General features: G+C 44.3%; 1 protein-coding gene across 2 annotated transcripts; it reads left to right on the forward strand.

The window, feature by feature from the left end:
- The first annotated feature begins 86 nt into the window (after nt 1–86).
- ZNF791 (zinc finger protein 791) lies at nt 87–21,246 on the forward strand. Of its 2 annotated transcripts, XM_017967598.4 has the most exons (5): nt 87–233; nt 6,966–7,110; nt 13,915–14,041; nt 14,590–14,650; nt 17,206–21,246. In XM_017967598.4, exons 2-5 carry the CDS (start codon nt 7,063–7,065, stop codon nt 18,743–18,745), a joined length of 1,776 nt encoding a protein of 591 aa, XP_017823087.1. In that variant the 5' UTR covers nt 87–233; nt 6,966–7,062; the 3' UTR covers nt 18,746–21,246. The 2 variants fall into 2 exon arrangements, with proteins under 2 accessions (XP_017823087.1, XP_008985604.1); XM_008987356.5 differs by lacking the exon at nt 6,966–7,110.
- Nucleotides 21,247–26,202: the final 4,956 nt, after the last annotated feature.

Below are 26,202 nucleotides of genomic sequence, written 5' to 3' on the forward strand. Positions count from 1 at the left end.
AAGAAGGCGGGGCTGTATTGATTGCCCAATCAGAGGCGCCACTGGAAAGAAGGGTACCGCTTCGCTGCGCAAATGCGTGTTACGTCACTATGCGATCGGATTGTGCTCAGTTTAGGGTCTCCTGGCCCGTTGATGCGTCAGGTTGCCATTTACCTGCATCTGATGCGCTGTACCCTGTGATGGCAGCGTGAGCCGTAGGGACGACACCGGGACACCCCTGAGGCCGGAAAATGGTGAGTGTGCAGGGCCGGATTGGTTGGAACCAGCTGTTGTCGTGGGAACCGGCCATTGTCCTGGGACCCTGGCCTCCCCGTGGTCACCTCCTGCCGGCCGCAGTGTGGGCTGGGCTGGCAGCCGGGACTCCAACCGTCCTGTCCTGTCCCTGCGCGGCAACTTTGGTCCCAGCCCTGGAGCCCTCTCTGGGCAGCTCTGCGCCCGAAGCCCCGAGTCTTTCCCACATTGTGCAGCAACCACGGGAGGGTCATGGGAGAGTCCCGCCTTGTGTGGGGGGTTTGTGTGGGAGGAGCTGCAGACTGTGGGGTCCCCAGTCCCTACTTTCTTCCCAAAGGCGATTTCCCCGAGTCTTCCAAAGATGTTGGAAGCAGAGCCTCAAATCCACCACCCTGTCCCCCAGCCTAGCTCCTCCTACGGCGGCTCATAAATCCCTGGATTTCCAGCTCTCTCCCCGCATTCCCAAACGCCCACTTCCCCCTCCAATGGAAAACATCATCACCAACTCTTTGTCCTGCGTGGTGCATTTCAAACACACGCAGTATTTTAAAAATCTTTTTTCCGATGGATGCCACTTTTAAAAGATTTATTTCTTGTTTGTGGATATTTTACGTGAGAGAAAAATCAGGAAAATTATTCACTTGGAACTACTCTGCATAAAATGCTGTGTCTCTCATCCTGGCATCTTTCCAGGGCACAGATATCCTATGGGAACTCCTTTGGGTTGAGATTCCTTTTTGTAAACATTCTTGGGTGATCTCTCCTTTCAGCAGAGTTTCAGATTGGCACTGTCCCGCCTTAGGTTTATCACCTTGAAAAGATATATTCACTTGAATGTAATTTTTCCCATAAATATAAAATATATGGTATCAGAAGAACTTGAGAGACAGTATAAAATATTTCCAAAGAGACAAAAAAGAAGTCAATCTAAAAAAAAGTCCCATTATTATGTGTTAAAAATTATTTGTTCTTTGCCTGAGCACATGGAATATGTTTCTGAGGTCTGTTCTTTTAGTTCGATGATTTTCTTTTCTTTTTTTTTTTTTTGTGAGACGGAGTCTTACTCTGTTGCCCAGACTGGAGTGCAGTGTCTCAATCTCAGCTCACTGCAACCTCTGCCTCCCAGGTTTAAGCAATTCTCCTGCCTCAGACTCCTGAATAGCTGGGATTACAGGTGCCCACCACCATGCGCAGCTAATTTTTGTATTTTTGGTTTCGCCATGTTGGCCAGGCTGGTCTCGAACTCCTGACTTCAGGTGATCCACCTGCCTTGGCCTTCCATAGTGCTGGGATTACAGGCATGAGCCACTGTGCCTGGCCAGTTTGATGATTGCAAATGGTATTCCAGGACTTAAACTTGCAACACCTAGAAGCATTCAGATATGAGTAATACTTCAGCAAACTGTTCCTGCCATGGAAATAATTAAGTGACATTATCATTTTCTTTCTTCTTTTTTTTTTTTTTTAAAAGGGTCTGGCTATGTTGCTCAAGCTGGTCTTGAACGCCTGGGCTCAAGCAATCCTCCAGCCTCAACATTCCAAAGTGCTAAGATTACAGGCATGAGCCACTATGCCTGGCCCAATATTATCATTTTCTGAAAGCAGTAGTGGGTTTTCTTATTGTTAGCAAAAGTACCTTAAAATTTTCTTACTTCCTTTATACATAAACACTGGGTTTGAGTTATTCTGCTAGATTTTTTTTTTTTTTAGACTAAGTCTCACCTGTTGCCCAGGCTGGAGTGCAGTGGTGCAATTTTGGCTCATTGCAACCTCTGCCTCCTGGATTCAGGTGATTCTCCTGCCTCAGCCTCCTGAGAAGCTGGGATTACAGGCATGTGCCACCGTGCCTGGCTAATTTTTTTCTATTTTTATCATCATGTTGGAAAATGGAAACCTGGGGAAGCTAATGTTTCTTTGCTACCAAAGGAGAGGAGGAGGTGTAGAGCCCTCATAGTTCCTTGCTAATCAGGTGCTCCTATCCTCCATTACCAGACACCGACCCACTCTAGGTGTTACATTTTTCAAGCTGGCAGAGTCTAGGTCCAAGCTTGGGAATATATTTAACTTTTGTTTTTGTTTTTTTTTTTTTTGAGACAGAGTTTTGCTTTTATTGCCCAGGCTGGATTGCAATGGCATCATCTCGGCTCACCAACCTCTGGCTCCCGTGTTCAAGTGATTCTGAGTAGCTGGGATTACAGGCATGTGCCACCACGCCCAGCTAATTTTGTATTTTTAGTAAAGACTTTCTCCATTTTGGTCAGGCTGATCCTGAACTCCTGACCTCGGGTGATCCACTTACCTTGGCCTCCCAAAGTACTGGGATTACAGGCGTGAGCAACTGGGCCTGGCCTTTTTTTTTTTTTTTTTTTTTTAATACAGGGTCTCACTCTGTTGCCCAAGCTGGTCTGGAACTCCTGGACTCAGGCCATCCTCCCACCTCAGTTTCCCATGTTTAACTTTTTTTTGAGAGGGTCCCACTCCTTTTCGCCCAGGCTGGAGTGCAGTGGTGTGTGATCTCGGCTCACTGCAGCCTTTACCTCCTGGACTCAGGTGATCCTCCTGCCTCCTCAGAATAGCTGGGACTACATGTATGTGCCACCATGCCCAGTTAATTTTCATATTTTCTGTAGAGATGGGGGTTCGCCATGTTGCTCAGGCTGGTCTTAAACTCCTGAGCTCAAGCAGTTCGCTCAACTTGGCTTCCCACTGTGCCTGGCCTCCCACAACTTCTTGACATCCAAAGATATTGTTGCTATCTTACAGTTTTATATTTTCCAGAATGTAATACACTTGGAGTTATTCAGGATGTAGCCCTCTCAGATTGGCATCCTTCACTGAGCAATGTACTTTGAAAGTCCTTCTGTTTCTTCATGGCTTGATACCTGATTTCTCTTACCGTGGAACAGTATTTCATCATAAGATTGTACCACAGATTGTTTATCCATAAACCCGTTGCAGGATGTCTTGGTTAAGTCCTAAAATTGGCAGTTATGAAATTTCCCATAAATATTCATGAGCAGGTTTTTGTGTAAACAGTAGTTTTCAACTCATGTGAGTAAATAGCAAGGAATGTGATAAGAGAATGTGGTCCTCTGGTAAGAGAACGTTTTGTTTTGTGAGAAACTGCCTATCTTCCAAAGTGGACCTACCATTTCCCATTCCCAGGAATCAGGATTCCCGTTGCCTGCATCTTTGCTCTCCATTGCTGCTCTCTGTATTTTGAACGTTGTCCGTTCTAATAAGTGCAAGTGACACCTCTCCAGTTTTATTTGCAGTTCCCTAATTACATATAATGTGGACCATCTCTTCATATGTATATTTGTCATCTGTATATCTTTCATTGGTGAGGTGTGTGTTTAGGTCCCTTGCCCATTTTTCATTGGGTCGTTTGTCTTATTATTGTTGAGATTTAAGAGTTATTTGGAGACAGGCGTGGTGGCACACACTTGTCATCCCAGCTACTCCAGAGGCTACAGCAGGAGGATTGCTTGCAGTGTGGAGTGCAAGCCCAGCATGGGCAACATAATGGATCCTGTTTCAAAAAAAAAGAGGAGGCCAGGCATGGCAGTTCATGTGAGGCCACCCAGACTGCCAGGCAGTGGGGCTGAGGAGTGGTGGGCTGAGGCCAGGGCTGGAGCTGCCACGGGATTGGAAAAGAACAAAATTAGCCCAGTGTGGTGGTAGTCCCAGCTACTTGGGAGGCTGAGGCAGGAGAATCGCTTAAACCCAGGAGGTGGAGGTTGAAATGAGCTGAGACTGAGCCACTGAATTCCATCTGATCAAAAAAAAAAAAAAAAAAAAAAAAAAAAAAGGAAGTTGGGCACAGTGGCTCAAGTCTGTAATCCCAACACTTTGGGAGGCCAAGGCACGCGGATCACCTGAGGTCAGGAGTTTGAGACCAGCCTGACCAATATGGAGAAACCCCCACCTCTGCTTAAAATGCAAAATTAGCTAGGCATGGTGGCACATGCCTATAACCCCAGCTACTCGGGAGGCTGAGGCAGGAGAATCACTTGAACCTGGGAGGCAGAGGTTGCAGTGAGCCAAGATCGCACCATTGCACTCCAGCCTGGACAACAAGAGCGAAACTCTATCTCAAAAAAAAAAAGGAAAAAAGAAAAAACGGGGAGATCTTTACTTTGATACTAGTCCTTAATCAGATAAGTGCTTTTGGGAAGATTTTCAAGAATCTGTCTGTGCCTTTTATTTTTATTCTTTTCACACTTGCTTTCATAGAGTTCGAAGTTTTCATTTTAATGAAGTGAAACTTATTTTTTCCTTTCATAAATTGTGCTTTTGGTGGTTTATCTAAAAATTCATCACCAAAGCCAAGTGGATAGTTTTGCATTTTAAATTTACATCTGTAATTGATTTCGGCTTAATTTTTGTGAAAGGTGTAAGATCCATGTATACATTTTTTGTGGGTATGTGAGTTTAGTATAAATTTCACTTAGGCACTGTTTTTGTTGCAATCCACAAATTTTAATAAGTTCTATTTTCATTTAATTGAAATTTAATCTTTTTGTTTTCTTGAGACAGAGTCTCACTGTGTCACCCAGGCTGGAGTGCAGTGATGCAGTCTTGGCTCACTGCATCCTCTACCTCCTGGGTTCAAGCAGAAGCTCTCCTGCCTCAGCCTCCCAAGTAGCTGAGATTACTGACAAATGCCACAACTGCCTGGCTAATTTTTGCTTTTTTTTTTTTTTTTTTTTGAGTCAGAGGTTCACTCTTGTTGCCCAGGCTAGAGTGCAATGGCATGATCTCGGCTCACTGCAACCTCCACCTCCTGGAATCAAGCAATTCTCCTGCCTCAGCCTCTTGAGTAGCTGGGACTATGGGCATGCACCACCACGCCTGGCTAATTTTGTGTTTTTAGTAGAGACAGGGTTTCGCCATTTTGGCCAGGCTGGTCTTGAGCTCCTGACCTCAGGTAATATGCCCACCTCAGCCTCCCAAAGTGCTGGGATTACAGGCGTGAGCCACTGCACCCAGCCCAAATTTAATTTTTCTTGAAACTTTTTTGATTTGTGTTTAGAACTGTGTTGGGTTTTATTTCCAAATAATTGATGGTTTTCTAACGGTTCTTCTGTTACTGATTTCTAGATTAATGCCATGGTGGCCTGAGAGCATATTTTATATAATGTATATTCTTTCAAAACCATGTTTTGTCCACAACATGGTTTATCTCTGTGAACGTTCCACATGAACTTGAGAAGAACGTATGTTGTTCTGTTGGGTGAAGCATTCCATGGATTTTAATTAAACCCAATTGTTGCCTTTCAACTAAACTATGTCCTTTCTATCTGCTGGAACTCTTTTTTTTAAGACAGGGTATCACTCTGTCACCCAGGCTGGAATGGAGTGGTACAATCTCAGCCCACTGCAACTGCCATCTCAGCCTCCTGAATAGCTGGAACTACAGGTACATGTCACATGCAGGGCTAAATTTTGACTTTTTTTTTCTTTTGAGATGAAGTTTTGCTCATGTTGCCCAGGCTGGAGTGTAATAGCTCAATCTCAGTTCACTCCAGCAACCTCTGCCTCCTGGATTCAAGCAGTTCTCCTGCCTCAGCCTCCCGAGTTGGATTACAGGCACCCACTACCGCGCCCAGCTAATTTTTTGTATTTTTAGTAGACAGGGTTTCACCATGTTGGTCAGGCTGGTCTTAAACTCCTGACCTCAGGTGATCCACTCGCCTTGGCCTCCCAAAGTGCTGGGATTACAGGCATGAGCCACCGCGCCCAGTCTAAATTTTGCTTCTTTTGTAGGGATGGGGTTTCACCATGTTGCCCAGGCTGCTCAAGCAGTCTACCCACCTTGACTTCCAAAGTGCTAGGATCACAGACATGAGCCACTGTGCCCAGACCCTGACTCTCTTTTTTTATTTTTTTTGAGAGGAGTCTCGCTCTGTGGCCCAGACTGGAGTGCAGTGGCATGGTCTTGGCTCATTGCAACCTCCACCTCCTGTGTTCAAGTGATTCTCCTGCCTCAGACTCCCAAGTAGCTGGTATTTTAAGTGCCCACCACCACACCTGGCTAATTTTTGTATTTTTAGTAGCAATGAGGTTTTACCGTGTTGGCCTGGCTGGTCTCAAACTCCTGACCTCATGATCTGCCTGCCTCAACCTCCCAAAGTGCTGGGATTACAGGCATAAGCCACCACGCCCAGCCCATTTTTTGACTGCTGATAACCTAAAAGCCTCATCCTTCCTTGTTTCCCTTATGCCCCACTTCTGCACAAAGAGACAAGCCTGTGTTCTCCCTTATTTGGCAGAGCCAGAGTCATTTCACACAAGCCTCTACTTTTAGTGTGTGAGCTCTCATCCTAGCTCACCCCCCCAACCTCAATTAAAAACTCAGGCCAGGCTGGATGTGGTGGCTCACACCTATAATCCCAGCACTTTAGGAGGCCAAGGTGGGTGGATCACAAGGTCAGGAGTTGGAGAGCAGCCTGGCCAACATGGCGATACCCTGTCTCTACTAAAAGTACAAAAATTAGCGTGGTGCGGTGGTGGGCACCTGTAATCCCAGCTACTAGAGAGGCTAAAGCAGGAGAATTGCTTGAACCAGGAGGCAGAGATTGCAGTGAGCCAAGATCATGCCCCTGCACTCCAGTCAGGATGACAGAGCAAAACTCCATCTCAAAAAAAAAAACAAAACCCTGGCCAGCTCCTTTCTTTGATCTCTCAAGATGGTTCATACTTATCAGAGAAGCCTACTTTGCCCTCCACAGAGACTTCAATTATGAAACTATTAATAAGCCCTTTCATACCGTATTGGGACGTCTGCGGTGTCAGCAGCATCGGTTTTGATGTCTGAACCAACCTTCCATGGGGATGCACCTGCCTTTGCAGGTGACCCCAACAGTTAGAGAAAAGGTAAGATGGCTTTTTCCTGTTATGGGCCCAGTGGCTCACAACTATAATTCCAGCACTTCAGGAGGCAGAGAGGGGAGGAATGCTTGAGCCCAGGAGTTCAAGAACAGCCTGAGCCCCAGGAAGAGACCCTGCCTCTACAAAAAATACAAAAATGAGCCAGTGTGGTGGCATGTGACTATAGTCCTAGCTACTTGGGAAGATGAGGCAGAGTATTGCTTGACGTCCAAGCTGCAGTGAGCTGTGATTTTGCCGTTGCACTCCAGCCTGGGCAAGAGAGCAAGATCCTGTCTCAAAAAAGATAAGATGGTATATATATTGTACCACACTTTACTTAATTGTTCTATGGATACATTTTTGAGATATTTTCATATCAGTTCATTACACTCTTTAAAAGTTACCTATGATGGTGGCCTTATGTAACTAATTTTTTCTAATTAAACACGTTTCCAATTTTTATGGCCAGAACTCTGACTTAAAGCAAATTGCCATATAACAGGTCAAACAAACATGTACAAATTGTTTATCATGGAAGAGAATAATAAAATAATAAGAGAAAAGAATAGTAAGACACTTTGTGGCATATTTTAATAACAATACGAACATCCTTGGGAATATCAAGACTCAGAAATAGGCACTGGGGAGCTCCTTAGGGTCTCCTAATGTTGACCTGCCTGGCTCAACTCCATCTCACCCTGTAGATGACCCCTGTGCTGATTCTTCAGTTATTCTTTATACCTTAACCATCTATTCTTTTTTTTTTTTTTTGAGATGGAGTTTTGTTCTTGTCCCCCAGGCTGGAGTGTCGTGGTGCAACCTCAGCTCACTGCAATCTCCACCTCCCAGGTTCAAGTGATTCTCCTGCCTCAGCCTCCAGAGTAGTTGGGATTACAGGTGCACACCACCATGCCCGGCTAATCTTTTGTATTTTTAGTAGAGACGAGGTTTCACCGTGTTGGCCAGGCTGGTCTCAAACTCCTGACCTCAGGTGATCCACCCATCTTGGCTTCCCAAAGTGCTAGGATTACAGGTATGAGCCACCACGTCTGGCCAACTATTTATTCTTTTTTACAAATATTGTTTTTAAAAAATTTTTGCCTTTTCACCCTTGAGTTCATACAGGTGGTTTTAAAAAAAATTGCTTCCTTTGAACATTTAATTAGTAGTAATGGAACTACCCTTGAAGGATTTTTTGGAGCCTAGGCAACACCGTGAGACCCATCTTTACAAAAAATTAAAAAATTAGCCAGGCATGGTGATGCAAGCCTGTAGTCCCAGCTACTCAGGAGACCGAGGTGGGAGGATCACTTGGGCCTGGGAAGTCGAGGATGCTGTGAGCTATGACTGCACCACTGTACTCTGCTCTGGGCAACAGCGAGACCCTTTCTCAAAAATAAAGGCTAGGCACAGTGGCTCACACCGGTAATCCCAGCACTTTGGGAGGCCAAGGTGGGCGGATCACCTGAGGCTAGGAGTTCAAGACCAGCCTAGCCAAGATGGCGAAACCCTATCTCTACTAAAATACAAAAAATTAGCCAGGCATGGTGGTACACACTTGTAATCCCAGTTACTCAGGAGGCTGAAACAGGAGAATTGCTTGCCCGGGAGTTGGAGGCTTCAGTGAACCGAAATCATGCCACTGCACTCCAGCCTGGGCAACAAGAGCAAAACTCCCAACTTTAAATAAATAAATAAGTGAATAAATAAATTTCTGGTGATTTCTTGACCTCATTTTTCACATGCTGGTATCTGAGGCTGCAGGCTCTCCATTTTTTTTAATTGTACTTTAAGCTCCGGGGTACGTGTGCAGACCTTGCAGGATTGTTGCATAGGTATACATGTGCCATGGTGGTTTGCTGTCTCCATCCCCCTGTCACCTACATCAGGCATTTCTCCAATGTTAGCCCTCCCCAACCTCTCCACCCTCTGCTGTCCATCCCCTACACCCCCACCCCCCAACAGACCCCAGTGTGTGATGTTCCCCTCCCTGTGCCCATGTGTTCTCATTGTTCAATACCCATCTATGAGTGAGAACATATGGTGTTTGGTTTTCTGTTCTTGTGTCAGTTTGCTTAGAATGATGGTTTCCAGATTCATCCATGTCCCTACAAAGGACATGAACTCATCCATTTTTATGGCTGCATAGTATTCCATGGTGTACATGTGCCACATTTTCTTTGTCCAATCTATCATTGATGGGCATTTGGGCTGGTTCCAGGTCTTTGCTATTGTAAACAGTGTCATAATAAACACATATGTGCACATGTCTTTATAATAGAACAATTTATAATCCTTTGGGCATATACCCAGTAACGGTATTGCTGGGTCAAATGGAATTTCTATTTCTAGATCCTTGAGGAATCACCATACTGTCTTCCACAATGGTTGAACTAATTTATACACTCCCACCAACAGTATAAAAGTGTTCCTATTTCTCCACATCCTCTTCAGCATCTGTTGTCTCCAGATTTTTTAATGATTGCCATTTTAACTGGCATGAGATGGTATCTCAATGTGGTTTTGATTTGCATTTCTCTAATGACCAGCGATGAGCATTTTTTCATATGTTTTTGACCTCATAAATGTCTTCTTTTGGAAGTGTCTGTGTATATCCTTCGCCCACTTTTGAGTGGGTGTTTGTTTGTTCCTTGTAAATCTGCTTTAGTTCTTTATAGATTCTGGATATTAGCCCTTTGTCAGATGCGTAGATTGCAAAAATTTTTTCCCATTCTGTTGGATGCTGGTTCACTCTAATGATTGTTTCTTTTGCTGTGCAGAAACTCTTAAGCTTTTTTTTTTGTTTTTTTTGTTTTTGTTTTTTTTTAAATAGAGTCTCACTCTGTCACGAGGCTGGAATGCAGTCCGTTCACTGCAACCTCCGCCTCCCCAGTTCAAATGATTCCCCTGCCTCAGCCTCCCAAGTAGCTGGGACTGCAGGCGCGCACCACCATGCCCGGCTTATTTTTTGTATTTTAGTAGAGACAGAGTTTCACCATGTTGGCCAGGATGGTCTCGATCTCCTGACCTCGTGATCCACCCAGCTCGGCCTACCAAAGTGCTGGGATTACAGGCATGAGCCACTGCATCTGGCCCAGGCTGTTCATTCTAAGGTTGCGGGGTTTAGGCTTTTTCACAGTTTTGTTTTTGTTTGTGTTTGCTTTGTAGAAAATAATGCTCTTTTTTTTTTGTTTCAGTCTCCAAGTGCAAATGCGTAATAAATTCTCTGGTAGTTGGATAAAAATTACTGGATCATGGTAAAGTTTAAATTTATAAACTTAAAAAAAGTGGTGGAGTGTATTAGTAGGTCCTTGATTTGTACGTAATTGTCCTCTGTAGTTATCAACACTAGAGTTTTCTTAATCGACTAGTTTTGTCTTCCTACTCAGCATGAAGTGGGAACTATTTGACATTTATTTCCTAATTATCAAGGAGATGAACCTTTTTTTCTTTTTTCTTTTTTTTTATTAAAAGGCTATACAAGAAATATTTATTTTTTTTGGCTGGAGTGCAGTGGCATAGTTATGGCTCACTGCAGCCTTGACTTCATGGGCTCAAGCAATTCTCCCACCTTACCCTCCCAAGTAGCTGAGACCAGAGGCATGTACCACCATACCTGGCCAATTTTTGTATTTTTTGTAGATGCAGGGTTTCACCAAGTTGCCCAGGCTGGTCTCGAACTCCTGGGCTCAAACAGTCCACCCACCTCAGCCTCCCAAAGTGCTGGAATTATAGGCATGAGCCATCATACCTGGCAAAATATTTATTTTCTGTTAAATGTAAATGTAGATAGACCTTACTGAGAACACCCAGGCATGCATATGGACTTGTCACGACGGAGAGTTCCCTGGAGCCAGATTCCTTCCTGCTCAGACCCTAGTCCTAATGACTTAAGAAAACCCCTTCTAAACTGTGAAGAAAATTCCTCTGTGTGAATCTTTCCATGTATAGTGCACATGAGTGCACGGAAATGAGAGAACCTGGGAGAACAATCCCTAGAGTATCTGTCTGGGAAACACTTCCTTCTGAAACTGGAGAAAAACTCTCTGTTCTTTTTTTTATTTTTATTTTTTGAGATGGAGTCTCGCTCTGTAGTCCAGGCTAGAGTGCAGTGGCACTATCTCAGCTCACTGCAACCTCCATCTTCCCAGGTTCAAGCAATTCTCCTGCCTCAGCCTCTTAAGTACCTGAGACTACAGGTGCCTGCCACCACATTGGCTAATTTTTGTATTTTTAGTAGAGACAGGGTTTCACCATGTTGGCCAGGCTGGTCTCAAACTCCTGACCGCAGGTGATCTGCCCACTTCAGCCTCCCAGAGTGCTGTGATTACAGCCATGAGCTGCCGCACCCAGCTGAGATTTTATGTTCTTTTGTAGGTATGAAATTATCTGTCATGTAATTTTATAATCATAGGCAAATTCACCATCAGACCATTGTGGCCATCAATGAAGTTCCCTGCAAATTGATACTCTCAGCCTATTCAAGGTCAGCAAAGCCCAGATTCCATGCTTATGGATCTTCCAGAAAGTGCTCCTCTGACATTTTATCTCAATTTGTATGTTTGTGTAATAAAAATTGTTGGAAGCAGTTCTGAGGCTCATGGGGGTAAGGATTTTGTGAAAGTCTAAGTTGGTGCCCTCTTCCTGTGCCTGAGCTCTGTCTTCCCAGTAACTTCCTAGCCTCACGAAATGGGACAGAAAGTAAACGGAAAAACTGCACCTGTGATAAATATTACACACATCGGGCCGGGTGCGGTGGCTCAAGCCTGTAATCCCAGCACTTTGGGAGGCCGAGGCGGGTGGATCACGAGGTCAAGAGATCGAGACCATCCTGGTCAACATGGTGAAACCCCGTCTCTAGTAAAGATATAAAAAATTAGCTGGGCATGGTGGTGCGTGCCTGTAATCCCAGCACTTTGGGAGGCCGAGGTGGTGGATCACGAGGTCAAGAGATCGAGACCATCCTGGTCAACCTGGTGAAACCCCGTCTCTACTAAAGATACAAAAAATTAGCTGGGCATAGTGGTGCATGCCTGTAATCCCAGCTACTCAGGAGGCTGAGGCAGGAGAATTGCCTGATCCCAGGAGGCAGAGGTTGCGGTGAGCCGAGATCGTGCCATTGCACTCCAGCCTGGGTAACAAGAGTGAAACTCCGTCTCAAAAAAAAAAAATTACACACATAGCCAGGCTTGGTGGCTCATGCCTGTAATCCCAACACGTAGGGATATGTATATATCAAAAACAAGTTGAAATTAATACATCTCTAAAAGAGTATTTCCATTCAGCCAGCAGAATCTTGAGTGCTTCTAAATGGCCTCAAATACCTCAGGACAATATGGGCAGCTAGACCTTTTTACAAGTTGGGTTTCCACAAGCCTCCTGGCCTCTCATGTATAACAAAGGGGATAGAAGATTCTCAGTGTGTATTTACTTACTAAAACCTTCACCTCATGTAATCCTGCATCTTAAGCAATGCTGAATGATTCGGGTAATAAGAAATTAGGCTATGGGCTGGGTATGGTGATTCTTACCTGTAATCACAACACTTTGGGAGGCCCAGGCGGGAGGAACGCTTGAGGCTGAGAGTTCAAGATCAACCCGGACAACATAACAAAACCCTATCTCTAACAAAAAAAATTTTTTGATTAGCTGGGTGTGGTGGTGCACATATGTAGTCCTAACTACTTGTGAATCTGAGGCAGGAGGATCTTTTGGGGGCCCAGGGGTTTGAGGCTATAGTGAGTTATGATTGCTGCACTTGAGCCTGGGTGACAGAGCGAGACCCTGGTCTTAGAAAACAACAAACAAACAAACAAGAAATAAGAGTTGATCTCATAAAGAATTGAAGATCTTACCTGTAATCCAGCACTTGGAGAGACCAAGTCTGGTGAATCGCTTGAGCTGAGGAGTTTGAGACCAGCCCGGGCAACATGGCAAAACCCATCTCTACAAAAAATAAACACAAAATGCTTAGCCAAGTGTAGTGGTGTGTCCCTATAGTCCCAGCTACCCAGGAGGCTGAGGTTGGAGGATTGCTTAAGCCTGGGAGGTCTAGGCTCCAGTGAGCTGTGATTGTACCACTGCACTCCAAGCCTAGGCAGCAGAGCAAAACCATCTATGCCTCAAAAAGAAAGAATCAAAAAGGCCAGGTACGATGGCTCATACCTGTAATCCTAACACTTTGGGAAGCCAAGATGGGTGGATCACTTGATGTCAGGAGTTCGAGAGCAGCCTGGCCAACATGGCAAAACCCCATCTCTACTAAAAATACAAAAATTAGGCTGAGCGTGATGGCTTACACCTGTAATCCCAGCATTTTGGGAGGCCTAGGCAGGCAGATCACAAGGTCAAGAGATCAAGACCATCCTTGTCAACATGGTGAAACTCCGTCTCTACTAAAAATATAAAAATTAGCCAGGCATGGTGGTGCATGCCTGTAGTCTCAGCTACTCGGGAGGCTGGGTCAGGAGAATCACTTGAACCCGGGAAGCAGAGGCTGCAGTGAGCCAAGATCGCACCACTGCAGTCCAGCCTGGTGACAGAGTGAGACTGCATCTCAAAAAAAAAAAAAAAAAAAAATTAGCTGGGTGTGGTGTCAGGTGTTTGTATGGTATTTCTTTCATTTTTCTTTACAAGTCGAACTAGACAGTACCATTGGAGAGCAGTAAGACTTACAGTGATCACAGTAAAGATGTAAGTTACATGTTCAGGGTGCTGCTAAATTTCTAGCAACTGAGTCATACACTAAATGTTTAGAGACCATCCTTGTCAGTCTCACCCATTCTCCTCTACATATATTGGCTGTTTCAGGACTCAGTGGCTTTTGAGGATGTATCCGTGAACTTCAGCCAGGAGGAGTGGGCCCTGCTGGCTCCTTCACAAAAGAAACTCTACAGAGATGTGATGCAGGAAACATTCAAGAACCTGGCCTCCATAGGTAAGGATGACATCATTTTTTCCTTTTTTTTTTTTTTTTTCTCTTGAGATGGAGTCTTGCTCTGTTCCCCAGGCTGGCGTGCAGTGGTGCAACCTCTGCCACCCGGGTTCAAGAGATTCTTCTGCCTCAGCCTCCCAAGTAGCTGGGATTACAGGCACCTGCCACCACGCCCAGCTAATTTTTGAATTTTTAGTACAGACCGGGTTTCACTATGTTGGCCAGGCTGGTCTCACTCCTGACCTCAGGTGATCCACCTGCCTTGGCCTCACAAAGTGCTGGAATTATAGGCATGAGCCACCACACCCAGCTGACATCATTTTTCATATAGTCAATTAGAGAACTAGCATTTCTTGCTCATTATCACTATTCCGGGATTTGGAATCCCTTTTCAAAAGGGAATACTTCAGTAAATAAACCAGGCATAGTTACAGCTCTTTTTTTTTTTTCCAACCCACTCAGGGAGATACAGCTCATTTTGATCCTAGAATCTAATAATATTTGTATGATTTTTAATAATTTATTATGATTATTCTGGATCTATACTTTAGGGAAAAAATGGGAAAACCAGAACGTTGAAGATCAGCACAAAAACCAGGGGAAAAATCTAAGGTGAGTTGCACTCACAAGAGATAGCAGTGTTCCTTGAAAGAATCTTAAAAATGTCAGGACACTTTTAAAACAATAAATAAACTCAGCTCCAAATGTATTTATTTATTTATTTTTGTTATTATTATTATTTTCTTGAGAGCGAGTTTTGCTCTGTTACTCAGGCTGGAGTGCAGTGGTGTGATCTCAGCTCACTGCAGCCTCCACCTCCAAGGTTCAAGTGATTCTCCTGCTGCAGCCTCCTGAGTAGCTGGGATTACAGGCAGGCGCCACCACCCCCAGCTGATTTTTATATTTTTAGTAGAGACAGCGTTTTGCCATGTTGGCCAAGCTGACCTCAAACTCCTGACCTCAGATGATCCACCTGCCTCAGCCTCCCACAGTGCTGGAATTACAGGTGTAAGCCACCGAGTCCCAGATTTATTTATTGTCAGAAAATGTTTAACAAAATTGTTTTCTCAAGTGACACAGGTGTCCACTGATTGAGAAATACTGTACTTGGCCAGGCGCGGTGGCTCACGCCTATAATCCTAGCACTTTGGGAAGCCAAGGCAGGTGGATCACGAGGTCAAGAGATCGAGACCATCCTGGTCAACGAGGTAAAACCTGTCTCTACTAAAAATACAAAAATTAGCTGGGCATGGTGGTGCGTGCCTGTAGTCCCAGCTACTCGGGAGGCTGAGGCAGGAGAATTGCTTGAACCCAGAAGGTGGAAGTTGTGGTGAGCCAAGATCATGACATTGCACTCCAGTCCGGGTAACAACAGCGAAACTCTGTCTAAAAAAAAAAAAATGTACTTGGGCTGGGCACTGTGGCTCATGCTTCTAATCCCAGCACTTTGGGAGGCTGAGGCGAGTGGATCACCAGAGGTCAGGAGTTTGAGACCAGCCTGGCCAACATAGTGAAACCCTGTCTCTACTAAAAATACAAAAATTAGCTGGGCATGGTGGCACACACCTATAATCCTAGTTACTTAGGAGGCTAAAGCAGGAGAATCACTTGAACCTGGGTGGCAGAGGATGCAATGAGCCAAGACTGCACCATTGCACTGTAGCCTGCGCAACAGAGCGAGACTCCATTTCAAAAAAAAAAAGAAAGAAAGAAAGAAAAATATTGTCCTTGGAAACAGTTTTTGTTTGTTCATTTATTTTGTGAGACAGAGTCTCACTCTGTCACCTAGCTGGAGTGCAGTGGTATGATCTCATCTCACTATAACCTTTACACTCTGGGTTCAAGCAATTCTCCTGCCTCAGCCTCCCGCGTAGCTGGGGTTATAGGTGCACACAACTACACCAGGCTAATTTTTGTATTTTTTGGTAGAGACGGGGTTTCACTGTGTTGGCCAGCCTGGTCTCAAACTCCTGGGCCCAAGTGATCCACCCCCCTGAGCCTCCCAAAGTGCTGGGATTATAGGCATGAACTACCATGTCCAGCCTTGGAAACAGTATTTTAAAGCCTCATATATAACTTTAGGAAGCCAATGTAGGCAGATCATTTGAGCTCAAGAGTTTGAAACCAGCCTGGGCAACAAGACAAAACCCTATCTCTACAAGAAATAGAAGAATCAATTGGTCATGGTGGTGCACACCTGTAGTCCCAGCTACGTGGGAGGCTGAGGTGGGAGGATGGATTGAGCCCAGGAGATCAAGCCTGCAGTGAGCCATGATTCCATCACTGTACTCCAGTCTGGGTGACAGAGCAAGACTGTCTTAAAACAAAACAAAAACCATACATCAATATTATTGTTTTGATAATAGCTATCAGTGACACAAGCCCTCTTGGAGAACATTGAGTATATTCATTTTCAAACACTTCACCTGGGCATGGTGGCTTATGCCTGTAATCCCAGCACTTGGGGAGGCAGAGGCAGGTGGATCACCTGAGGTCAGGAGTTCAAGACCAGCCTGCCCAACATGGTGAAACCCCCATCTCTACTAAAAAAAATACAAAAATTAGCTGGGTATGGTGGCAGGCGCCTGCAATTCCACCTACTCAGGAGGCTGAGGCAAGAGAATCACTTGAACCTAGGAGGCGGAGGTTGCAGTGAGCCAAGATCATGCCACTGCACTCCAGCTTGGATGACAGAGCAAGATCCTGTCTCAAAAAAACAAAACAATAAAAACCCAATTCAGACAGGGCAGAAAACTGTTTCCCTGAAAATGATAAAAATTTAGTTCTGTTGCCAGGAGTGGTGGCTCATGCCTATAATCCCAGTACTTGGGGAGGCCAAGGAGGGTGGATCACCTGAGGTCAGGAGTTCAAGAGCAGCCTGACCAACGTGGTTAAACCCCATCTGTACTAAAAATACAAAATTAGCTGGGTATTGTGGCACATGCCTATAATCCCAGCCACTTGGGAGGCTGAGACAAGAGAAGCACTTGAACCCCAAAGGTGGAGGTTGCAGTAAGTTGAGATCACACCATTTCACTCCAGCCTGGGCAACAAGAGCAAAACGTTGTCTAAAAAAAAAAAAAAAAAAAAATTAGTTCTACTACCTGATAATAAATGTAAAATCATTAATACTCAACCAGTATTACTGTGCTTCTAATTTTTTACAGAAGCCATACGGTAGAGAGACTCTGTGAAAGTAAAGAAGGTAGTCAATGTGGAGAAACCTCCAGTCCCAGTCTCAGTGTGACCAAGAAGACTGCCAGAGTAAAATTAGATGAATGTACTGTCTGTGGAAAAGTCTTCATGCGGCGTTCATCCCTCACTAGACACATGAGGTCTCACACTGGATATGAGCTTATTGATAAGCCATATAAATGTACGGAATGTGGGAAAGCCTTTAGTTATCTCAAATCCTTTCAGAGACATGAAAGGAGTCACACTGGAGAAAAACCCTATAAATGTAAACAATGTGGAAAAACCTTCATATATCATCAACCCTTTCAAACACATGAACGGACTCACATTGGAGAAAAACCCTATGAATGTAAGCAATGTGGGAAAGCTCTTAGCTGTCCCAGTTCACTTCGAATTCATGAAAGGATTCACACAGGAGAAAAGCCCTATGAATGTAAAAAATGTGGGAAAGCCTTCAGTTGTCCCAGTTCTATTCGAATACATGAAAGAACTCACACTGGAGAGAAACCCTATGCATGTAAGGAATGTGGGAAAGCCTTCATTTCCCACACAAGTGTTCTAACACACATGATAACACACAACGGAGATAGACCTTATAAATGCAAGGAATGTGGGAAGGCATTCATTTTCCCCAGTTTTTTACGAGTACATGAAAGAATTCACACTGGAGAAAAACCCTATAAATGTAAACAATGTGGTAAAGCCTTCAGATGTTCCACTTCCATTCAAATTCATGAAAGAACTCATACTGGAGAGAAGCCCTATAAATGTAAAGAATGTGGGAAATCTTTCAGTGCACGCCCAGCCTTTCGAGTACACCTCAGAGTCCATACTGGTGAGAAACCCTATAAGTGTAAAGAATGTGGGAAAGCCTTTAGTAGGACCAGTTACTTTCGAATACATGAAAGGACTCACACAGGAGAAAAACCCTATGAATGTAAAAAATGTGGGAAAACCTTCAATTATCCTCTAGATTTGCAAATCCATGAGAGGAATCACACTGGAGAAAAACCCTATGAGTGTAAGGAATGTGCAAAAGCCTTCATTTCTCTCGAAAACTTTCGAAGACACATGATCACACACACTGGAGATGGACCTTATAAATGTAGAGACTGTGGGAAGGCATTCATTTTTCCTAGTGCGTTACGAACACATGAAAGGACTCACACTGGAGAGAAACCCTTTGAATGTAAACAATGCGGAAAAGCCTTTAGTTGTTCCAGTTACATTCAGATCCATGAACGAACTCACACTGGGGAGAAACCTTATGAATGTAAGGAATGCGGGAAGGCCTTTATTTATCCCACAAGCTTTCAAGGACACATGAGAATGCACACTGGAGAGAAACCCTATCAATGTAAAGACTGTGGGAAGGCCTTTAGTCTTCACAGTTCCTTTCAAAGGCATGAAAGAATTCACAGTTGTGAGAAACCTCTTGAATGTAAGCAATGTGGTAAAGCCTTCAGTTTATCCACGTCCTTGCAAAAACATATGAGAATGCACACCCGATAGAAACTCTATATAGGTGAGAAATAGGGGAAAGTTTTCAGTTCTCAGATACTTTCAAAGTTATGAAAATTCCCAGTGAAGAGAGAAATCCTATACATGTAAGTAATATAGAAAGCAAGATACAGGATAATTAATGTACAGTCAGGTACCACATAATTGTGTTTCAGTCAGCCATGGTCCATATATAAGTTGGTGGCCCCTTAAGATTATATAACAGCTAAAACATTTCTATCACCTGCAATTTAGTATCGGTAGTAACACCACAGCACAGCACATTAAGTGTTTATGGCGATGCTTGTGTAAACCTGTTGCACTTCCAGTTGTATAAAAGTACAGCAGCTGGGCATGGTGGCTCACACCTGTAATCCCAACACTGGGAGACTAAGGCAGTAGGATTACTTGATGCTGGGAGTTTGTGACTAGCCTGGTCAACATAGACCCCCGTCTCTACAAACAATAAAAAACATTTTCTAGGTGTGGTAGCACACCCTGTATTTCCAGCTATGTGGAAGGCTGGGGCAGGAGAATTGCCTGAGCCCAGGAGTTTGAGGCTATAGTGGAACAAGATCACGGGACGGCAGTTCAGCATGGGTGACAGAGTGAGACTCTGTATCCAAAAAAAAAAAAAAATTGGCTAGTTGCAGTGGCTCATACCTGTAATCCCAGCACTCCAGGAGGCTGAGGTGGGAGGATCACTTGAGGTCAGGAGTTCAAGACCAGCCTGGTCAAATGATGCAACCTTGTCTCCATTAGAAATATGAAAATTAGCTGGGCGTAGTGGTGCCCATGTAGTCCCAGCTACTTGGGAGGCTGAGGCAGGAGAGAATCGCTTGAGCCCTCGAGGTGGAGGTTGCAGTGAGCCAAGATCTGCTACTGCACTCTAGCCTGGGCAACACAGTGAGACTCTATCTCAAAAAAGAATTACACAGCACATACCATTATGTGCAATATATACTTGATAATAAATGGCTATATTACTGGTCTATATATCTACAATATTGTTTTAGAATGTATTCCTATTTTTTTAACAGTTAACTGTAAGACAGTCTCAGGCAGGTCCTTAAGGAGATATTCCAGATAAAAAAGGGATTTTTATGATAGGAGATGACAGCTGCATGTGTGTGAGTGCCCTGAACGTCTTCCGGCAGGACAAAATGTGGAGGTGGAAGACAGTGATACTGACGATCCTCACCCTGTGTAGTCCTAGACTAATGTGTGTTTGTGTCTTAGTCTTTAATAAATTAATAGAAAAAAACTTACAGAATATGGACATAAATATTTTTGTACAGCTGTACGATGTGTTTTGAGCTAAATTATTACAAAGTCAAAGTTTTTTTTTAAAGTTTATAAAGAAAATAATGTGCAGTAAGTTAAGGTTTATTATTGAGGAAAGGTGTTTTTATGAATGTAGTGCGGTCTAAGTGTACGATGTTTATAAATTCTGCAGTCGTGTACAGTAACACCCCAGAACCTCACACTCACTCACCACTCACACAGCGAGAGCAGCCTCCAGTCCTGCAAGCTGTGTTCGTGGTAAGCATTCTGTGCAGGTGCAACTTTGTCTTTTATACTGCATTTTTACTTTGTGTATTTTATATGTTTAGACTCCTACTTAACATTTTGTTACAATTTCCCACAGTGTTCAGTACAATAATATGCTTTATAGGTTTATAGCCTAGCAGCAATAGGCTGTACCACGTAATCCAGATGCGTTGTAGCTGTACCATCTAGATCTGTGTAAATTCACTTTGCGATGTTTGTACCGTGAGGAAATCACCTAACAACACATTTCCTGGAACATGATTAAGCAATTTCTGACTATATAATGCTCCAGAAAATTCACACCATGAAAGACGTGTTGTAAAAGTTAAGGCCAGGCATGGTGGCTCACACCTGTAATCCCAACACTTTGGGAGACCGAGATGGGCAAATCTCCTGAGGTCAGGAGTTTGAGACCAGCCTGGCCAACATGGTGAAATCCCGTCTCTACTAAAAATATAAAAATTAGCTGGGTGTGGTGGCATGCGCCTGTAATCCCATCTACTTGGGAGGCTGAGGCAGGAGAATCATCTGAACCTGGGAGGCGGAGGCTGCAGTGAGCTGAGATTGCCCCACTGCAGTCCAGCCTGGGCAACAGAGCAAGACTCCATCCCACACACCAAAAAAAAGTTCAAAGTATTTTTTATCAGTGGCTCATTCTTCAGGTACATGTCTGGACTATGTATGAATTGTGACTTATTTTGCAAGAAATCTTGGAAGCAAGATAATTCTGTAAGAACTCTTTAAGCAGTAGTCAAAAGTTTAAAAGGTTGTGTTTTCTCATTAAATCAATTAGTAAAACTTTTCTATTTCTCTTGTCTTGATTTATGGGTAAACTGAAGTGTTTTTTTTTTCTTGTACTTAAAGACCAGTGTTAGTAGAAGTGTATTTTTAATATACAATTTGTTTTAATTTGTATATTGTTTTTCAGTTGTTTTCTGAATAAAGAGACTATTGAATACTGATACATTGTTAATTGTAGGATTTTCCTACGGGCCTCATGTGGAAGATGGTATGTATATTACCCATTATATATTTATTTTACCTTTCTTTCTTTTGTGAAAAACTTTTTAAATTTCTTGGCCAGATATGGTGGCTCACTCCTTTGCAATCCCAGCACTTTGGGAAGGTAGTTTGAGACCAGATATGATGGTCTTGGCCAGATGCAGTGGCTCACTCCTTTGTAATTTCAGCACTTGAGGTCAGGAGTTCAAAACCAGCCTCACCAACATGGTGAAACCCTGTCTCTACTAAAAATACAAAAATTAGCTGGGCATGTTGGAGGGCATCTATAATCTCAGCTTCTCACGAAGCCAAGGCAGGAGAATTGCTTGAACCTAGGAGGCAGAGGTTGCAGTGAGCTGAGATCATGCCACTGCACTCCAGCCTGGGCAAAAGAATGAGACTCTGTATCAAAAAAATAAATCAAAACATAATAAGTTACTATCAGCTAGAATGCCCTTACTCCATTTTCCTTTTTTAAAAACATCTGGCATAAGTTGGTAAGTATGTGAAGTTTGTCATACAGTCTTATGTGAATTATTATTTTCACCTTTTGTTCTTTGTAATTCTGTCTGGGATTTGGATAGTAGAGTTTGAATTCAGAAGGGACATCTGTGATAGGATAATAAAATCTAGAGCTGGACATGGCTCTCCTGCTGCCTGTCAACACAGGTAAATTTCCTAGAATCTGTTCCCTTTATAGGTCCATGTTCAGATTCACTAATCGCCTCGCTTGCAGATTTGCCAGGCAGAAGTGAAGAAGACATAAGTCAGGTATTGGAACCCTACCATGCAGGGAGACAGCGCTTCCTGCTTATTCTCCCGGTTATTTTCTCTGCTAATCAAAAGTATGATGAAAACACACTCAGCTACTTGACTTCCATTCTCAAGAGATGTGTTGGTTTCCACAGTTTTCTCCACATCAAAGATACATCTACATTTTGGATTATCCTTCTAGCCTTAGTGTGTGCCCCAGGCATTTAATTCAGACTATCGTGGTTGGCAATGTTCGCTGAGGTTCAGTCTTCCCTTTATGAGGTTTCATTTTTATGGTTCTTAGTCTGTTAATGCCATTAGGGACTATGCATCGAATGCATAGTCCCTAATGGCATTAATGGAACAGCTACAGTGAGACAGTCAGAAGAAACTACATGGGAGTTTGTTCCCCTACTGTGTTACAAAGTGACTACTCTTCCCCCATCCTTCCTCATATTGGACAAATAGTGGGTGTTTCCGACTACTGCTAAATGTTCTCCCTCAGTATATTTTCTTTTTATTTATTTTTGAGACGGAGTTTCGCTCTTGTTACCCAGGCTGGAGTGCAATGGCGCGATCTCGGCTCACTGCAACCTCTGCCTCCTGGGTTCAGGCAATTCTCCTGCCTCAGCCTCCCGAGTAGCTGGGATTACAGGCACGCGCCACCATGCCCAGCTAATTTTTTGTATTTTGAGTAGAGATGGGGTTTCACCAGGTTGACCAGGATGGTCTCGATCTCTTGACCTCGTGATCCACCCGCCTCGGCCTCCCAAAGTGCTGGGATTACACGTGTGAGCCACCACGCCCAACCTATATTTTCATTTATGTTTGGTTGTATGCACCTAAAAATAATGCAGTTTTTTGTGAAGCAAGAGCTTCTTAGATATTTCTTAGAAATATTGTTAACTGTTTCCAAACAACACGTATACTAGCATATATTATCATTGGCTGGGTGCAGTGGTTCACTGCTATAATCCCAACAATTTGGGAGGCCGAGGCAGGAGGATTGCTTGAGGCCTGGAGTTGGAGACCAGCCTGGGCAACATAGCAAGACCCCATCTCTCTTTTTTTTTTTTTTTTTGAGATGGAGTTTCACTCTTGTTGCCCAGGCTGGAGTGCAGTGGCATGATCTCAGCTCACTGCAACCTCCACCTCCCGGGTTCAAGCAATTCTCCTGTCTGAGCCTCCTGAGTAGCTGGGATTACAGGCATGAACCACCATGCCCGGCCAACCCTGTCTCTATTAAATCAAAAATACATAATTATGCTGTCTTTTCTGCTTCCAGAAAGGCTGTATTAAAATATCTCATTACAGGTATGAATATTCAGATCAACTTTGTCATTTTATCAAGATATGTTCTGACTCAGTATTAGCATGTGCATTAAAATTCTGGTATTTTTCCCTGAGACATTTTTTATTCTTATACTTACACATTGTGTCATAAAACGAAATTCTCTTCATGATAACAGTGGCATTTTCAGTGCCCTATTGCCATCAATCAACAGGGTCACACCTGTATTCAAAATTAATTACGGTAATACAGTAGTCCGCTCTGGGCCAGTTTTGCTTTCTGTGGTTTTAGTCATGGTCAAACACAGTCCAAGACACTTAATGGAAATTTCCGGAAATAAGCATTTCGTACATTTTATTTATTTGTTTATTTTGAGATAGAATCTCACTCTGTCATCTAGGCTGGAGTGCAATGGCACTATCTCAGCTCACTGAAACCTCTGCCTTTCGGGTTCTCTCTGAGAGAGAATTCTCTGTCAGCCTCCTGAGTAGCTGGGATTACAGGTGCCTGCCAGCACGCTCAGCTAATTTTTGTATTTTTAGTAGAGACAGGGTTTCACCATGTTGGTCAGGCTGGTCTTGAACTCCTGACCTCAGATGATCCACCCACCTCAGCCTCCCAAAGTGTTGGGATTCTCCCCATCTTACACATGAAAAAACCTAAGCACAGAGAGCACAGGGTCTTTCCCAAACTCATATAACTCAGAATCATGGAATCACAAAGTTTTGAAGTTCTAGTGTGTTGCACACCTGTCAAACTTTTTTTTTTTTTTGAGATCAGGTGTTGCTCTGTCACCCAGGCTAGATTGCAGTGGTGCAATCACAGCTCACTGCTGCCTTGACTTCCAGGGAGTGATCCTGCCTCACCCTCCCAACTAGCTGGGACTACAGGTGCATGCCTGCATAAGCAGACTTAGAAAATTTGAATGAGGCCATGCTGGTGCCTTATGCCTGTCATCTCAACAGATTGGGAGGCCAAGGTGGGAGGATGGTTTCTGCCCAGGAGTTTCACATGACAGTGAGCTGTGATTGCACCACTGCACAGCAAGCTGGGTGACAGCGAGACTCAGTCCTTTAAAAAAAGCAAAAGCAAGAGACATGAGAGAGAAGGAAGGAAGTGAGGGAAAGAGAAAAAAGAAAAACAGAACGGAGACCCCATCTCTACAAAATTTTAAAAATTAGCTGGGTGTGGTGGCGCACACCTGTGATACCAGCTACTCCGGGAGCTGAGGTGGGAGGAAGGCTTGAACGCAAGAGTTCAAGGCTACAGTGAGCCACGATCGTGTCACTGCACTCAAGCCTGGGTGACAGAGTTCATGTAAGCCACACTCCAGAACAGGCAAGAATGCTATGCGTGTCATAGCCTATAATTTGTACCATGACATTAAGGTTGTATTGATCTAGAGCAGAATTGATGAGTACTTGTTCTTACACTAGGGACAATAAAGTATGTGGAGCCTTAAATAAGGAAAAAGGATTCAGGCTGGCTGGAGCCGGGAAGCAAAAAGAGAAGGCAGATAATCTGTAAGTCTGCCTTTTTTTTTTTTTTTTTAAATGGAGTCTTGCTCTGTTGCCCAGGCTGGAGTGCAGTGGTGCAATCTCAGCTCACTGCAACCTCCACCTCCTGGGTTCAAGCAATTCTCCTGCCTCAGCCTCCCGAGTAGCTGAGACTACAGGCCTGTGCCACCATGCCTGGCTAATTTTTGTATTTTTAGTAGAAACGGGATTTCACCTTGCAGGCCAGGCTAGTCTCAAACTCCTCACCTCATAATCTGCTCACCTCAGCCTCTCAAAGTGCTGGGATTACAGGTGTGAGCCACAGTGCCCAGCCAAGTCTGCCTTTCTTTATGCTCCAGGACGTACAGCCCTTCTGCACAAATAACACAATATTCCTGTGCCCAGCAACCACCAAATCCTTCGCTGATACAAAAAAAAAAAAAAAGCAAGTTGGCTGGGTGCAGTGGCTCACATTTGTAATCCCAGTACTTTGGGGGAACAAGGCAGCCGGATCACTAGAGGCCAGAAGTTCCAGACCAGCCTGGACAATATGGCGAAACCCTGTCTCTACTAAAAATACAAAAATTAGCTGGGGATGCTTGTAATCACAGCTACTTGGGAGGCTGAGGAATGAGACTCGCTTGAATCCGGGAGGCTGAGGTTGCAGTGAACTGAGCTCACACCACTGCACTCCAGCCTAGGTGACAGCAAGATTCTGTCAAAAAAGGAAGGGAAGGGTAGAGGAAGGAAGGAAGGGGAGGGGAGGGGAGGGGAGGAAAGGAGAGGGGAGGGGAGGGGAGGGGAGGGGAGGGGAGGAAAGGGAGGAGGGAAGGAAGGGAAGGGGAGGGGAGGGGAGGGGGAGGAGAGGGAAAGGGAGAGGAGGAGGGAAGGAAGGGAAGGGGAGGGGGGAGAAGGGAGGGAGGGGAGGGGAGAGGGAGGGGGAGGGAGGATGCAAGTTAGCTCCCTGCAACCTTGGCATTTTCAGTACTGCACAAAGCCCTGTTCAGCACACAGCACAGCACCATTCTGTGAAATCCGCAGCAAGCCTTTGTCTCCCTGCAGTCACCTTCTCTCTGGCTGTGCTGCATGTTGCAACCCTGCAATGTGTTTTCATACTTTTTCTTTTTTGAGACAGAGTCTCACTCTATCGCCTAGGCTGGAGTGCAGTGACACGATCTTGGCTCACTGCACTCTCCGCCACCCGGGTTCAAGCAATTCTCCTGCCTCAGCCTCCCGAGTAGCTGGAACTACAGGAGCACACCACCACGTCTAATTTTTTTTTTTTTTAGAAGAGGTGGGATTTCACCATGTTGGCCAGGCTGGTCTCGAACTCCTGACCTCAGGTGATCTGCCCAACTCAGCCTCCCAAAGTGCTG

This window comes from Callithrix jacchus, chromosome 22, assembly GCF_049354715.1.
Source record: "Callithrix jacchus isolate 240 chromosome 22, calJac240_pri, whole genome shotgun sequence".
In the NCBI taxonomy this organism is placed as follows: domain Eukaryota; kingdom Metazoa; phylum Chordata; class Mammalia; order Primates; family Cebidae; genus Callithrix; species Callithrix jacchus.